General features: G+C 33.4%; 2 protein-coding genes across 4 annotated transcripts in view; one reads left to right on the top strand and one right to left on the bottom strand.

Annotated features, from left to right (window-relative positions):
- Positions 1-244: 244 nt before the first annotated feature.
- LOC117118141 (NADP-dependent malic enzyme-like) lies at positions 245-14,473 on the bottom strand. Of its 3 annotated transcripts, XM_033262652.1 has the most exons (13): positions 14,355-14,473; positions 13,500-13,644; positions 8,194-8,352; positions 7,621-7,821; positions 6,800-6,961; positions 6,501-6,604; positions 6,071-6,180; positions 5,532-5,629; positions 5,274-5,387; positions 4,633-4,744; positions 3,618-3,760; positions 3,066-3,239; positions 245-2,455 (listed from the first exon to the last, which is right to left on the bottom strand). In XM_033262652.1, exons 2-13 carry the CDS (start codon positions 13,596-13,598, stop codon positions 2,213-2,215), a joined length of 1,719 nt encoding a protein of 572 aa, XP_033118543.1. In that variant the 5' UTR covers positions 13,599-13,644; positions 14,355-14,473; the 3' UTR covers positions 245-2,212. The 3 variants fall into 3 exon arrangements, with proteins under 3 accessions (XP_033118543.1, XP_033118542.1, XP_033118544.1); XM_033262651.1 differs by lacking the exon at positions 14,355-14,473 and having other exon boundaries at positions 13,500-13,785; XM_033262653.1 differs by lacking the exons at positions 13,500-13,644; positions 14,355-14,473 and adding an exon at positions 12,418-12,838.
- A 945-nt stretch (positions 14,474-15,418) lies between these two features.
- The window catches only part of LOC117118166, a 30,626-nt gene continuing 30,063 nt past the window's right edge, over positions 15,419-15,981 (top strand). The window contains exon 1 of the mRNA XM_033262680.1: positions 15,419-15,717. The gene's annotated coding sequence lies outside the window, so the exon portion shown is untranslated. The remainder of the gene's footprint in view (positions 15,718-15,981) is intronic.

Genomic DNA, 15,981 nt, shown 5'->3' with positions numbered 1-15,981 from the left:
AAAAAAAACTGATTTGAGCAATTAAAATGGGAAATTTAGGGTTTCCAGATTTTATGCGATTGATAATAAAGGTCTGTCCACACTGAGACTTTATGTGACACATTTGTTTGATGTGCCCATATATGGGCATGATGGTGTTAACAAATAAGGGAATATCTCATTTTTTTGACGCATAAAATTTGATAGTGTGGACAAAACTTTAATGCATTCCGTGTCATTAAACAACAAAATGAAACTTTGTTTATTTTTAATTCAATATACAAACATTTATTCTTTAATTGCATCTAAACCAAAAGAAATACATGACCATATTATTTTAGTACGTTTTTGCACATCAGTCAAGGATTACAATGCTCAAATTAATGTTTACATTGCTGTATTTGTTTTAAAATATAAATTTGGTATATAACTAAATTGATAACAGTATAATTATTTATTACCTCTACTATTAATAATTTTTGTATGAAATAAAGACCAAAAAAAATGTAAAACTTAACATCCCAAACTTCAATATTGGTCCACAACATGGTTAACTAGAATGAATGACTGCAGTTAACAAGAATGGTAGGCCTATTTGATTGGTATTTTTGGCAGCGAAGCACAAATTTGCTGTAGGTAAGAAAGCAGTGATTTTAACTGCTTCCTATTGCCAGCACCAGCGAAGCGAGGAGCCTAATATTGGAATGGAGCTAGAGGTAATACTGTACATGCCAAGTCAGTGGTGGTTCCAGGATTTGCCCAATGAAAGTGTAAGATGGCGGTGCTGGAGCCTGTCCAAAACCTCTTGGAAGGAGGTGGGGGGAGGGGATGCGGATCACTAGAAATTCTGACAAATTTGAGAATTTGTTAGAGGCTTAGCTATTTTCAATCTTATGATCTTTAAAAATTACAATTTTGTTTCTGTTAACTCCTGTCTGTAGTGGAGTCTCGATCTCCCATGGTGCCACCACTCTGCCAATTCATTGGTCATTTTGCACTTCAAATTATACTAAAACCCGTATTAAAATTTACGATAGCTCACTCATTACACACAAAAAGCCATAAACTATTTTCGTCAAAGGATAAGTGCTATGCCTTGGGCATATACATGCAAAGTTGGACTGCAGCACTATTCATAAAACATTACTAAAACTTTCCAAGACAAATATCAATTTTCTACTAAATGTAGCACCATATACAACTCTAGAATACCAACTAAGCAGTTGCAAATGTCAGGGTAGGTGGAATGAATACTGAGTTGTACACGAGTCCTAAACCTTCTTGCTATTTATAATCGCATAAGACTGACACTCAATACACAGCATACACAAGAAGGCAGCCTGATAAATGTAACAGCAGTTCTGTACATCATAAACAATTTTATTTAATTTTGTCTGGTTTGTATATAATATACTGTCATTACATAGAACTGGCCCTCTATATATCCAGGCTGCTGTCTGTGCAAGGACAGTGAAACTGTCAAAGTTTCAATTTCGCTAAAATATTGTAACTTAATTTACTTTGCAGCTATAGTAAATAATGAGGTTTCTTATAGTCAGACACTGCATTTAGCAAAATTATTTTCAATATCATTTTCATATACTTATGCATATTCTTGAAATCATTTTACATGTTTTAATGCATGTTTATAAAATAATTGTAATAATGTTATTGCTTATTTCTGAATTATAATACTGTAAAAAAACATTATGATGTTCCACAATACTAGATAGAATACTGTATTTGAGAACAAGGTTAAAATCAAACACATGGAATGCCCTACATTATGGAAGTTTGTACGTTTAAATACATACTACAGGTAGGCAATCAAATGGTTTAGGCCTATACAAATGATTCACCCATTAAACTGGGCCAGCAAGAAAAATTGTCTCACTTAAACACCAAATTTGGTGTTCCCACTCCACAAATACTGAAAATAAAATAATATAGATAAATCATTTTTAATGTGTTTATATAAGCCTAATCCATTATGAAAATATAAAATATCTTTTGTTATATAGATATATCAATACAATTATAATTTATATAATATCCCACTAATTATCTCAGAGAGTTTTCACTCTCTCCAGAATATAAAAATTTAAATTTTCTTTGTAAAAAAAATGTTGTGTGCCCGTATATATTCATGATATGTGATGTCATCATGACCATATTAAGACATGTCACATGTTCGTTTTTTTTTTCAATTAAAATTTGGCAGTGTGGAGAGTGCTTAAAGATTACTGGGCCAGTCATAAAACTGAGGTTCAAAAGATTCATACTCGTAGCTATACATGTGATTACGAACAAACTTGTATTTATCTTCAGGTTCGGGGTACAACGACGCAGCCTTAGTAGCATATGCATGCTCAGCAACATGCACGGCAATCTTCACGGACACCTCACGAACATCCTTCAGTGGTGGGTAGACTCGGCCTTCCTTGAGGTTGTCTTGTGTGACCAAGTCAGCAAGTGCCTGAAATATTAGATTTTGGTTTTATGTTATATTTTACAATAACATTTCAAATCTGTTTTTCTCAACAGTTTTTTTTTTTTTTCAGGTTTTGTGCAGGTTATGTATTAAGGTGATGCTTTGACTCCTATTTGGTTTTAATAATGTGACTGAAGATTTAATGTAAATGAGATTTATGTAAATTAGACATTGTTTGAAAGCCAGTTGGTGAACTTGAGTGTGAATTGCTGTTGTTCCGGAAAAAGCTTTTACTGGCCTACAAACACCAGAATTGAACAGGTAAGACTTTAACTTGGATTAATTTATTGATAAATGTAAATTGTGGAACAGCTTACTATAAATTCATTGATATGAGCAATATATACAGTGAAGAGACATCATATGAAGGTCACAGTGTGATAGTAAATTTAATATAATAGTTAGAAAATGCTTGGGAATATACAGTATACACTGTTGGTCATATGATTGTAAAAGTGAGTTGGTAGATTGGGAGACAGGATTAAGGTGAGGTCATTTAATCTACCTCTCTGAATATATTTCCAAGAATGTGTTGGATGGGCATCGCAAAATATTATGTATCAATTATAAACAAAATCCAAGATGAGCAAATTACCTTGGCAGCTTCTAAGAATATTTGATCACTGACATGGTGGATTTTGAAGAGGATAACACTGAGAGCGACACCAGGGAAGATATATGAATTGTTGCCCTGACCTGGATGCAGAAGTGACCCATCATCTAGGGCGTATGATGGGAAGGGGCTACCACTGGCAAACACACATTTACCCTGCAAAGAAAAATAGATACTTTAAACATTTGCAGAACCCTTCGAAAAATAGGGTCGCAGCATTTTGAACAACTTTAAAATGAACCACATATTGAGAAGTTTAAAACCAAGGGAAGAGGCTTTGAGGGCTGTCAGCTAAATTTATTAAACAACCCTCACCCCCACCAATCTAAAAAAGTTGTCTCTGCCCCTGATCCCACACTTGGTCCAATACTGTTCTCTTCATTATGACAATACCTGTTAAGTAACACATCTGCAGGTAGCCCTCCACTTTATAGATGGTTCCAAAATCCTTTCACTTCACGTCCCTCCTATTTATCAACCTTTATCTATGGTCTGGTCCACTTCCATCACAACATAAAATTGTTGTGTACTCACATTTGTTAATCTATATGCTTGCTCGGCTGTGCATTCTGCTTTACTGGTTGGATTACTAAGAGCGAAGATGATTGGACGTTCGTTAAAGGAAGCCATTGACTTTATAATGTCATCAGTGAACGCACCAGCTACAGCAGCTGCTCCTGAGAGGAAAGGAAGGATAATGTTAGATACAGCCTGGAGTAAAATCATGAAAACCATTAAATATTCAAAATTGAATTGCTTATTTCAGAGTACCAAATTTGTTACCAATTTCTAACTTGAAACACAAATGCAAGGCCAATCCAATTATGATTTATAGAAATAATTTAGAAATGGAATAAATTATGCATTATCTGTAAATGGGATATGCATTTGTAATTTGGCACATTTTTTTTTGCTCTAAATTTTTAATTGAAAGATTTTCTGAAGCCTCTCTTTGGTCAAACAAACCATAAACAGCCAACATAGCAATCTAATTATTAAAATGACACACATAACTAAGCAAATTCTGCGCAGCCTATTTTCTGAGCCTCTGAATTGTTCATATTCAAAGATTTCATTGTGTATTCTGTGTGTTCAATAGATAAAATTTTGACTTGTCTACATTAGAATGTGCACTATGGTCATGCATTTGAATGATCATTTGTATGGGACACTATAAAGTTACTGTACATTTACTTTGGATTCAAACCAAAATTTGGACTGCGTTTCCGATGTCCTGAACAAAACATCTCTCTTCTTTTATACTGATTTGTTTCTCTGATTGGTTGAATAGGCTTTTATATTAGCCAGTCTTAGTAACACCTACAGCATTAAATCCAAGTGTTAACAAGTGTACGATTTACACAAGGTACAGGTAGCCTTTGTCTTAAAGAAAATTTATCTTATGCGATCTCAGCTTTTATATTTAAATATGCAATGTAACTGAAATATTGAATTATATTCTTAAAGTTTTCTACAGACTGATAGTGATTTTTAAATAATATTACTAGTGCTAACTATTTTAATAGGAAACTAGAAATGGTTAACGTACCAATGATAGCTGTAGGCTTGATTTCATTAATGACATCTGCCAAAGCTTTGATGTGCTTGTGTTCATGAGCAAACACCGCCTTCTCATGGGTGATACCACCTGACGGCCGATCCTTGAATAATATAAAATAATTACATACTGTATATCAAGTGAAATTCTGGTGGTAGGAATTGAAAAAAAAAAATACATGAATTCACAAACACTATTAATGAAACACCCAAGTAAAATATATTTATATTTTTATTTGGATCATACTTAATACTAATATTAATGTTCAAATTACATAGCGTGACATGGTAGATTATACAAATTAAACAAATATACATAACTCTCTTTCTGCAATCTTCATTTTACAAAATCATAATTTTAAATGTGTGCATTTTATACACATACACGTTCACCAATAATGACGAAAACAATCCCAGAAATTCTATGCATCATTTTAAACAATCCTGGCAAAAACCATGATTCAATGGAAGATTAGGTATTAATAAATCATAAACATTGTGGATGGTAGCAATATAAATAGGGCCAAGATTTGAGAACAGACAACAAACTTATGAATATAAGTTGCTTTGAGAAATAGATTTTTTATATGGAAAGCCAACATTGTATTTAATCATGGAGGTTCTTTACATTACCTTACACACCAGGCCCCTGGAGTCCACTAGCCACATTTTCTTACGTGCCTCTTTCTCTGACAATCCCTGCTCAACCATTGCCATTACCAGCAGGTTAGCTATTCCAAGTGAGGCCTAAAAAGAGATAAAAATATTAATTTATGGGTTATATTTCTGTATTTTCTCATGATTATTTTAAATTCACTCACCAATCTGATCTCGGTGTTTGGTATCATCCAAATGCTAACTTGAAAATTAAACTATAAAACGAATCCTTACCTCTCCAGCTCCTTGGAATACAAAAGTGTTGTCCTTGAGGGCGGTATTCGTTATTCTCAAACTGGCTAGTACGCCAGCAACAGCCACCGATGCTGTCCCTGTATATGCAAAAATTGCATTTATTATTTACACAGCAATGGGCATTTAACTCCCACCATAGTTGCTCCACTAAGACATTTCAATTTGTGTGTAAAAATCATAAATATTTTTAATTAATATAAATTTACCTACTGTAGATGTTGAAAACTAATAATTGTTTCTCATTCGTACACTGGGAATTTTTTTTTTATGAGGTAATGAGTGGAGTTGAAAAGCTTGGTGGTTAAAGATGCTTGCTTTCTAATCTAATTAAGACAGTGATGTGTGTTATTGGCAATCCTTGGCACATGTGTGAGTTTACACATAAATATATAAATCAAATGTACCTTGTTAGCAGGAACATTTTATTTTTCAGCTCTATAGTTATTTTTATGATGTTTTATTGGTTAAGTTACTGCTACTGCATTGTTTTGGGTATTTAATCATTGGTTTCCATTTACCTTGTATATCATCATTAAATGTGCAATATGTATCTCTGTACTTCTCCAGGAATCTGAATGCATTCTGGTTTCCAAAGTCTTCAAATTGAATCAGACAATCTTGCCCATACCTTAAAAGGAATTTAATAGTCAGAAATACTGTTGAATTACAGTATATATAAAAAAAAAAAAATGAGGTACCCTGGCCTAATGCTACAATTTATGCATACACAGCATCTAACCCAACTAACCAGCAGATATCCAGAACCAGTGAGAAATATGAAACAATGAAGCTAACCTGCTAAAATATGACCAGCAAATATTGAAAATTCTTTTATTGTATTATTCTGTACTTGAATGCAGAATGAATACACAGTATAAGCAGGCACATACTGTTCAGCAAATTAGATGAAACTTTCCAAAATTTAAAAAATATTTTTTTGATACTTACGTTGAAACAACAGCTTGCATAAACTCATCGATGAACTCATCGTAGTTACTTGATCTGTCCCGTGGTTTTTTTAAACCTATGTAGAATTCATCTTTTAGAAGATCCTGGAAAAAATTAACAGTTTAAAAAGAGTTGGTAACTAATTAACTTCCTCATATGAAATGGCCACACATTTGGTATTGCACCTTTTTCAAGGAATACAAAGCACTATACATACAAATCAAAAACATTTTCAATAAAAAATAAAAAAAACAATAAAATACTATAACTTTGGCATAAGTAGAAAATAAAATTTATACCTGATTGTTAGTTCCAACATCGAGCACAACAGGTAAGCATTGGTTTGGTGGGACACCTGCAATTGCAGTATAAAGTGCTAATTTTCCAACCGGTATACCCATACCAAAGCTACCAAGGTCACCGAGACCTAGAATTCTTTCACCGTCGGTAACAACAATAGCCTGCAAAAAAAAAAATCACAAGTCTATTTTATCACAAATCTATTTTATTTTGACAATTTTTTTTTAAATTTCCTTCACATCACACAGCAAGTACATTTACCACTTACAGGATGGAACGATGCTTTATAAACCAAGTCTATTTATGAGGCTTAGGGAGTGGAGTTTGGTCGCGTTAAAAAGTCCAGCTGTGACTGGAATTGAACCCAGGACTCTGGGATTAGAAGGTAAGCATCTTAACAACTCCAAGTTGTTGCTTTACATTTTTTTATTGTTCTGTTTGTAAATGTTTTGAGTAATTTGAATAAAAATATAAAAATTATTGAGGAGCTATTCTGTCTGTTTATGATTGAGCCTAAATTCAGTCTCTGCAGGCTGTTCAAACATCGTTAGTTTCATGTTCAGTCATACAGTTATATGGCGCATAGATTCATTCATGTTTTGAATCGCAGTTAAAATAAACTTTAAAAAGATATTTTAGCAACAAATTATGTGTACTTTATTTTCTAATGTACATTATTATTTCAATTAGTTAATTATTTTGGGATATATTTTTATTAAATTGGAAATAATTTCAGCACTTGGTTGCTTGATTATAATATGGTCATTTTTTAACCAAATAAATATTATAAATAAATATATAAAAATAAATTCTACACAACCTTAACATCTTTCTCAGGCCATGAGGCTAGCATATCCGCTATATGACCTTTGTCCTGAATGGTTATGAAGAGGCCACGAGGACGGCGGAATATGAGACCGTACTTCTGGCACGCTAAGCCCACGGTGGGAGTGTACACGATCGGCATCATCTCATCCAGATTGTTACATAGCACACGGTAAAAGAGCTTCTCATTACGATCCTGTTTAAAAGTAAGTAAGTATACTTGATATATAGTTGATTAAAATTTTAAATATTGTAAAAGATTTAAATAGGCCACTATGGATATAGCTACATCCAGCACACATATAATGTTTGCCAATTTATCTTATGACAAGTTCTAAAATTCCAACTTCTGACAGTGACATAGGGGGCACATAGTAAGCTTACAGTTTTGATCATGTGCTACAATGGAAAAGTGCATTGTGTTATTCTTGAATTTTAGATCTCAATTTCAGACATGATGCTGTTCCAACACTAGTGAACCATATCAGAACATCAGTAATAATAGCAACAAAAAAAAACAAGAACAGCACTGTAACAACAACTACAACAACAAAAATAATAATCTTACCTGCACATCCATGAGCTGAATATAGCGATCTAAATCGGTCGGCTGTCGACTGAAGTTTTGCAAGATTCGGCTCTCTTGCATCTCCGGAGTGGATACAGCGGGAGGGAGAAGGCCATGAAGCCCAAGAGCCTGACGTTCCCTGATGGTGAATGCTGTACCCTTTAAAAGATATAAAGTAATGCTCATTATGAAATTAAATCTAATTCAATCTTTTTTTACATATTTTTACTAAAGGAGATACAGGTACTGTAAAGTAGCCTCCTTGTTCATACATGGTATTGTTGGGCAGCTTTTTGCATTATATTTTATAGTAACAATTTACAAATATTGTTGTTTTTTTTAATTTATATAAAAATGAGTGAAAAAAGAATAAACCTATTTTTTTAATGCCAGTCTTTGTCTAAAGCTACATTGACATCAAGCCCGAAAAAAAAATTGTTAGTTGGTACGTTTTTTGAACGCTGCATTCACATTGCGCACAGAACACGGTTGTTTGGGTTAAGTACGTATGCCTTCGATTGGTTCGAACCAACCAAGCCTGTTGTTGATTGGTCCAAGGGAAAAAACGTACAATTTCACGATCCATCGGTCAGGATTCCGGATTGGAAATCGTGCGAATTTGATGTGAACGGTCCTATTCTTTACCACTGAACCCATGTTTTACAATTTTTTGTCCGGGCACTGGACCGGATCCGGGCTTTGATGTGAATGTAGCTTAATCCTGAAAAAAAGTTATGAGGATCACTTGTGTACTCCTAGTCCTATATAAGTGGTAACTGATTGATTATACTGTCTGTTATTCAGATTACAAATTCATGCAATTTCAAATATAAAAATATGATAATTGTTTTATTTTTCTTATAATAAATGCTAGAAATTAAAAAAAATGTCAGTATATTATAGTTTACTGTTTTTCTTGTGAATAGAAATAACGAAAATGTGATTTTCATAAATAAGTTGATCTATCATATTATAGATAAAAATCTGTACTAAGGTGCAATGCTTTTAGTAAATGTATCGGATTAATGATCAATATCCTGGCAATAAATTGTAGGTTACATTAAAGAGAGTCCAAACTGTCTGAAGTAAATCTGAGCCACCGGAATAAACCTCAATTAAAAACATTAAATTGCCCTTCTTTAATGGATCACATACAGTACAGTATCTATTAGTTTCAAGTGACAGACATCAACTTTGTTTTTCAGATTTTTTTTTTTTTACTCTACTTAAGCTACGTTCACATCAGGCCCGGATCCGGTCCGGAGCCCAGACAAAAAATTGTGAGTTGCTACGTTTTTTGAACGCTGCGTTCACATCGCGCACGGAACACGGTTGTTCGCCTCAAGTATGTATGCGTTAGATTGGTTCGAACCAACCAAGCTTGTTGCTGATTGGTCCAGGAAAAAAAAATGTATGATTTCAGGATACAAATGGCTCTCAGATCTATCAGTCCAGATCCGGAGTCCGGATTGGAAATCGTACGAATTTGATGTGAACAGTCCTATTATTTACTACTGAACCCATTTTTCACGATTTTTTCTTCGGACTCCGGACCAGAATCCGGGCTTGATATGAACGTAGCTTTAACAATGTATGTGCACGACAGGGTACTTCTATCTCAATTCAGTTTTGAGCCAAACAAATAAACAAGTCAGTAATTCAAATTTTCTGTACTTTACCTACATCAATGAACCAAAGCAAATATCATTATACAATATGTGTAGCTTGTTTGTACGTGTGTGTATATTACATATTACGTTTTTTTAGTATTGAGATGAATGTGGGGACCCTATCACCCTTGGTAGCCCTACCATGGTTGGGCTGAGGTGTATTTTTTTTTTTGACAGAAAAAATATTTATTCCATAACAACATGAAATTCAAATTTAGAGCTATCGGCAGAATTTGAATTAGACTACAAAGTACAAGATGACATATGAGACTCCGTATTGATTAATATTTACCAATTAAGTATTTCATATCTGAATAGGATGTAGATTGAAACCCTGGTCCATTTCATCCTCAATTTCACTTTCAATTAATTGCCTATGGCATCTATCATTACCATGACTCATAACATTAACAACTTACTCTAGATGTCTTATTGGGATGTACAATATCCACAAGTACCTGTATTTAACATTACTGACAGTTTAGTTCATTAGTAAAAACCTGAATAAGTCTTGATATTGCTAATCTGCAAGATTTTGGCTTGCTTGCACAAGTGTTAACGACAGTGCTGATTTCAAAACTAGTCTCAATTTTTGTTGATTTTCATTTTGAATACATACAAATATCATCACGAAAGTAAAATATAGTCAATAATAGACCATTTGATACCAACAAGGTACAGTAGTACTAATTAAGTATTAATTTATTAATTATTCCAAAATTTTTATATAATTGTTTTATTTTATATAGTTAAATGAGACTGCATGACTGTATGACAGCCTTATTGTCTTAGTAGCTGCAGATCCAAGAACTTGAATTAGAGAAGGCCCGCGAAGGGACTTTCAGAAATGGAGGGTCTACACCACGTCAGCCCCACCATAATAGACCTTTCCGGAGTGTCAATCAAACTTAACAACTGACCAATCAGAACAATGCTAGGAATACGGACGCATCTCACAAACACACGTGTTGTCCCACAAATGCACATGTTTGTTTATGTTTTAACACTGTCGTCTTGTGGGACGTTAGCAACAATATCCAATGGGCGGGGCTTAGCGAAAAGGTCCATTGGGGCTGAGGTAAGAAAATTTATGATTATGGCACCCCAGAAATGGTACTCTCAGACTTAAATTTAAATATAATTTTCTTTTTTTTCTCTATTTTTTTTATAATTTTGAAAAATTGATGGGGCCCCAGGCCAGCTTCATCCCACCTAACATTGTTTCAGAGCTCATTAAGTATTACTTAATAATTTTAGTGTGGTTTTACAGGAAATATTCAGTCAGGCCGGAAGAACACATAGACTATGCAGCTAGTTAAGAGGAGCCTGCTTACTGCATGAAAAAAAAAAACAAATTTAAGTTATCAATTGATAACTAATAAGTTACTATACCAAAAAAAGCAATTTAGATATTGCATAATTGTTAAAGTTTATTTGCTCAACCTGGGAGGTGTACTGGTTCAAACATACAGTTTATCTTTAATCAGCTAATGGCCCAGATATAACAGTAAACATTATCACCAAGTACTTATGCAAACATTCACAGACATTCATGACCGACAGTGTTAAGGCACTGATTTGCATAAAATCAAGGAGGACAATGAAAGTCTGTGCCACACAACTTAGAAGGATGCAATACTGTCTGCCAACCCCCCCCCCTCCCCCAAAAAACTGTTCTATACACCATTTTTAATTCTTTTAATCACAGACAAATACTGAAAGTCAAGATGTTGTTTATTATTTATTTTACATATTATTAAACACATTATTAAAGATATAAAATTAATATATAAATAAATTATGTATTAATTTTAATTTTAATAAATAAAAATATAATCCTTATAATTTATAAATAATACATAGATAAATAACAACCCACCTACTGTAGTATATACTATATACACACACAGTCCTATATTATATTTTATTACATTACATTTTTGCATACTGTATTTCATTCAGAATTTTGTTTGAAAGTAAAAAATATGCTGGTTTTCAATGCTTGGTATTAATTAAATATAAAAAGTGCATGTACTGGTTGGTGGGTAAGGCCAATACCAGCAAACTAATTCTTTTAATCTACAGCCTTACAGAAAGCTCCCTAAACATATTGAAATGTTTAATCAAATAATACTGTTTGCATGTCAGAATGGAGTGTATTAACAATAGAGTGAGGTAGTCACTTAAGTATTTGTATTTAAGTAATTCCCACTGTAGAAGAATTTGCTCTAATGATTTAATGATTTAAAAGAAATAAGTACAATTAATCAATTTGCTACCACCCACAAATCAAAAACAAATCTAAAAAATTTAAAACAAATTAATACAAAGGTGTAGCCTAAAGTACTCATTAGAGCCTTCCATAAAAGTTTTTATTAAATCCTAAATGCTGCAAGAAATTAAGAAATTATTTTTTGTTTTCATGTATGAACTACAGTAATTTACAAACTCTGCGGCTGGCCATATGGTTTAAAAATAAATTTACTTTATTAGACAATGATGATGCCATGTTGAAAGTTGACGTCGTCTCAAAAGTTTGAACCAATCAACCAACCTTATTAATACGCTGATCTTTCAGTAACGCCGACCCAAAATGTCGAAGTTGTAAACGTGGTGTATCACTTTTCCTTGACATTATTTCAGAATCTAACGATAACTTATTAATTATTCTAAATCTGCACCAATTCTTCTTGTCGACACGCACTCGTTCGTCAGCAGATAGCACTTGCTCCTGTGTGTGTTTCGTTTTCTCTCGAATCACTTGCCTAGGCCTATTATATGTATTTCACGAACGGTTCTGAGATTTCACAACTTCAGTTGTCTCCAAAATCACACCACCGCAATAAAGCACTGTTACCAACAATACTCACTGGTCATAGACAATAAATGATATCCTTCCTGGATGGTAATTATTTATACAATAATTGTAAAATGCCGGTTGCTCTACGAAGCGTTCTTTCTCGAGGTGTTCCCCAACAACCGCACGTAAGTACACACGACCCTTGACCTCTTGGCGAACGTCAAATCACTGAAGCATGACGCTATTTTCCCAGTTTTTGGGCCTTTAATTACATTTCCATAATTTGTATACCACCAGTCAACAAATTGATATTAATTAATAGCAATACTGAAATATCAAAGTGACATTAGATCTAATAATTCATCCTGTAAGTGGTGAGTATTGAATGTAAAGAAAATTAAAAATAACCTTGTATTGCACATGAGTAGGCCTAATTATTTATCAAATATGGATGATGATAATAATGATAAGAATTATGATGGCCATGATCACGACGATGGCGACACCGATAACGACGAATCTTAGTAATTGGCAGCAGCGGCGGCGTCGTTGGCGGTGCTGGTGGTCCGGATGGCGGTCGGTGTTCAAAACCATGACCATTTGATGGTTTTCGAGATCATTTAATTATCTATTATATTATTATCATTGTTGTTATTTCTATGACAATGATGATGCTGACACGGTGGTGGTGATGATAATGACAACGACGATAACAATAATCATGAATGATGACTGATTATAATAGGCCTAATCATAATTATAGAAGATAGATGATGTTAGATTAATACTGTGTGACGGCACTGTCGTAGATGACCATAACAAATAATGTGTCTTACCTTATTTACTCTTCCATCAAGCATCAAGCGCAAACCTGTGTAAGCTTTCGTTATTTTATGGAATGCATTCGATGAAAATTTATGCAGCCTGTTAGCCATCGTTGCAAACTTGTACCGGTAACAACTCGGATGATTCCCTCAGTCACTGAAGACAGAACTAAATATTATAATACCATATTGACAGGAATATCGTCATAAAAATGAGGAAGAGATGGATGCTATAAAAGAGCCTTCCTGCCGAGTGTGTTAAAATAAGAGTATAGATACAGTAGCTATTGGCTACTGTAGGATTCGTATTTTTGCATGCTGCAGTGTGTCTCAGCCTAAGACAGTATGTTCTAATATTAATAATTAATGCTATAGGTGAGATATTGGTTAACGTGCCGATCATTCCTTTCCATAGATGAGTCGCAAGTCGATGTTGTTCATTTATTGATCATACTGAAAATCAGCCTAATCCTTGACAATACACCGTTACATAGGACTTCTGCTTACAATGTGATCATCATATACATAGGCCCTATGTGTTACGCTATAGGCACACATGCCAATTCAATATGACAATGTGATGATGCAAAAGCTATGAATTTTCATTATTAGAATAATTCTAATTAATAAAAAGAGTATACACATAATTAAGTGTCAGGCACTGGTGTTACATTGGTCATTGGTAGAGCTACCGTATTCCTACAAATAACGGGCCATACTTAATAATAATAGTAGAATAGTACAGTAGCCTAGTATAGAATAGGCCTAACACGTATACTGTAGCCTACACTAACAATAATAATAGGACTAGGCCTCTAAATTCATATGAATTATTACCGTAACATAGGCCTTAGTATTTTGACTTACCATTTTCCTATAAGGTTCTTTCATCGACTAATGTTGTAGAATAGCCTAATTTTAATATAGTAACTAAACTGTCGCAATTTCCCGCATTCACGTTTTGCGAAATTTTACATATTCGAAAGATTCGTGGGTTTGTAGCAACATTTTGCGCAATTCCAACAGTATTTGTATTGCGTAATAATACGCGCATTACAATGAACGGAAAGCGGAAGGCTAGAACACATTCAAGAAGATAAGCACATTGAGAAATTCCGCCTTTCAATCCGATTTAAGTCTATCTTAATTCATTTAATCACGAAACAGTAAAATAGATAATAAAATACTATGCAAGTTAAAAATTAGTGATAAAATTGGAGTACAGTGTCAACGATAGTGGTAACAATAATAGCATGAGAAGGGGGTGCTATCTGACGGTGAGCCTCCACCACAAGTTGTATACTACAGATTCCCCCTCCCGCGACGCATATTTTTGATCATTGAAGTAATGATTGTGATCATTATACTTTTGTGTCTAATTCCGTAATTCACGAATCATAATACAGATATTGAATATTTAAAGAAAATTGGGGTAGCCACCCAGTTTTTAAATATTCAAAAATCTGTATCTCATTAACCGCTTCCGAGTTTTTCGTCAAATAAATATGCTTTTTCTATCTTAAAAAAATCGGTTTCTATATATATGTATATATGTATGTATATGTATGTATGTATATGTGTGTATATGTATTGTATGTGCGTATATGTGTATGTATGTATGTGTGTATGTGTATGCCTATATTATGTATGTGTGTGTATATATATATATAAATATATGTATATGTATATCTATATGTACTGTCTCTTATACACATCTAGATGTGTATAAGAGACAGATATATATATATATATATATATATATATATATATATATATATATATATATATATATATATATATATGTTTATATGTATATGTGTCTATGTATATGTGTATAGTATATTTTTTAATTTTGAAATTTCTTCTGAAACAAATATAGCGCCCCCTAAATCCAATCAGCAAAGAAGCAGACGTAAAACGAGTTCATAGGCAAAACTCATTAAATAGTAAGACGTCATTCATCGTATTCGGAGAAATATTTCATGAAACGGCTAATATATTTTCCATCTTCCATAAGCTGTCTCGAGGCTTACACGTATTCCTCAGTTATTTCAAGCCATTGTCCATCTTTTCGTCTTTAAATCATACGCGTCACTGTAATTTATTACGAACCAACCATCTTCAACCCTTTGGCCGGCTGTTCTTTAATATCATTAAGTATATTCCGCGTTCTGTACTGTATTGATTTTATTTGCTCCGGTTTGTTTGATCTCACAGGTAATTCATGCAGGTATGTATTAAGATATTCGTACTATCAGATTCAAAGATGCTTAATTTATAATTTAGAAATCTGTTATTCTATTGATATATAATTCTTACGATTTTTGAAATGGATGTATTGGCTGGCATATTGGATATTCATTAATGAATTACGTCATGTTGATATCATTAAAGTAGATCGCATAACAAATTAGGCGAGGTTGATATTACATGTGTGAGTACTGTAGTAGCAAAAGTGGATTTAAACGTTACGGGGCTCAGACTTGTTTAGTTT

The sequence above is a fragment of the Anneissia japonica genome, unplaced genomic scaffold (assembly GCF_011630105.1).
Source record: "Anneissia japonica isolate Jap-2015-1 unplaced genomic scaffold, ASM1163010v1 scaffold11779_len1430905_cov172, whole genome shotgun sequence".
NCBI lineage: Eukaryota > Metazoa > Echinodermata > Crinoidea > Comatulida > Comatulidae > Anneissia > Anneissia japonica.
Note: the sequence above shows the minus strand (reverse complement) of the source record. Positions and strands in the feature narration are given on the sequence as shown.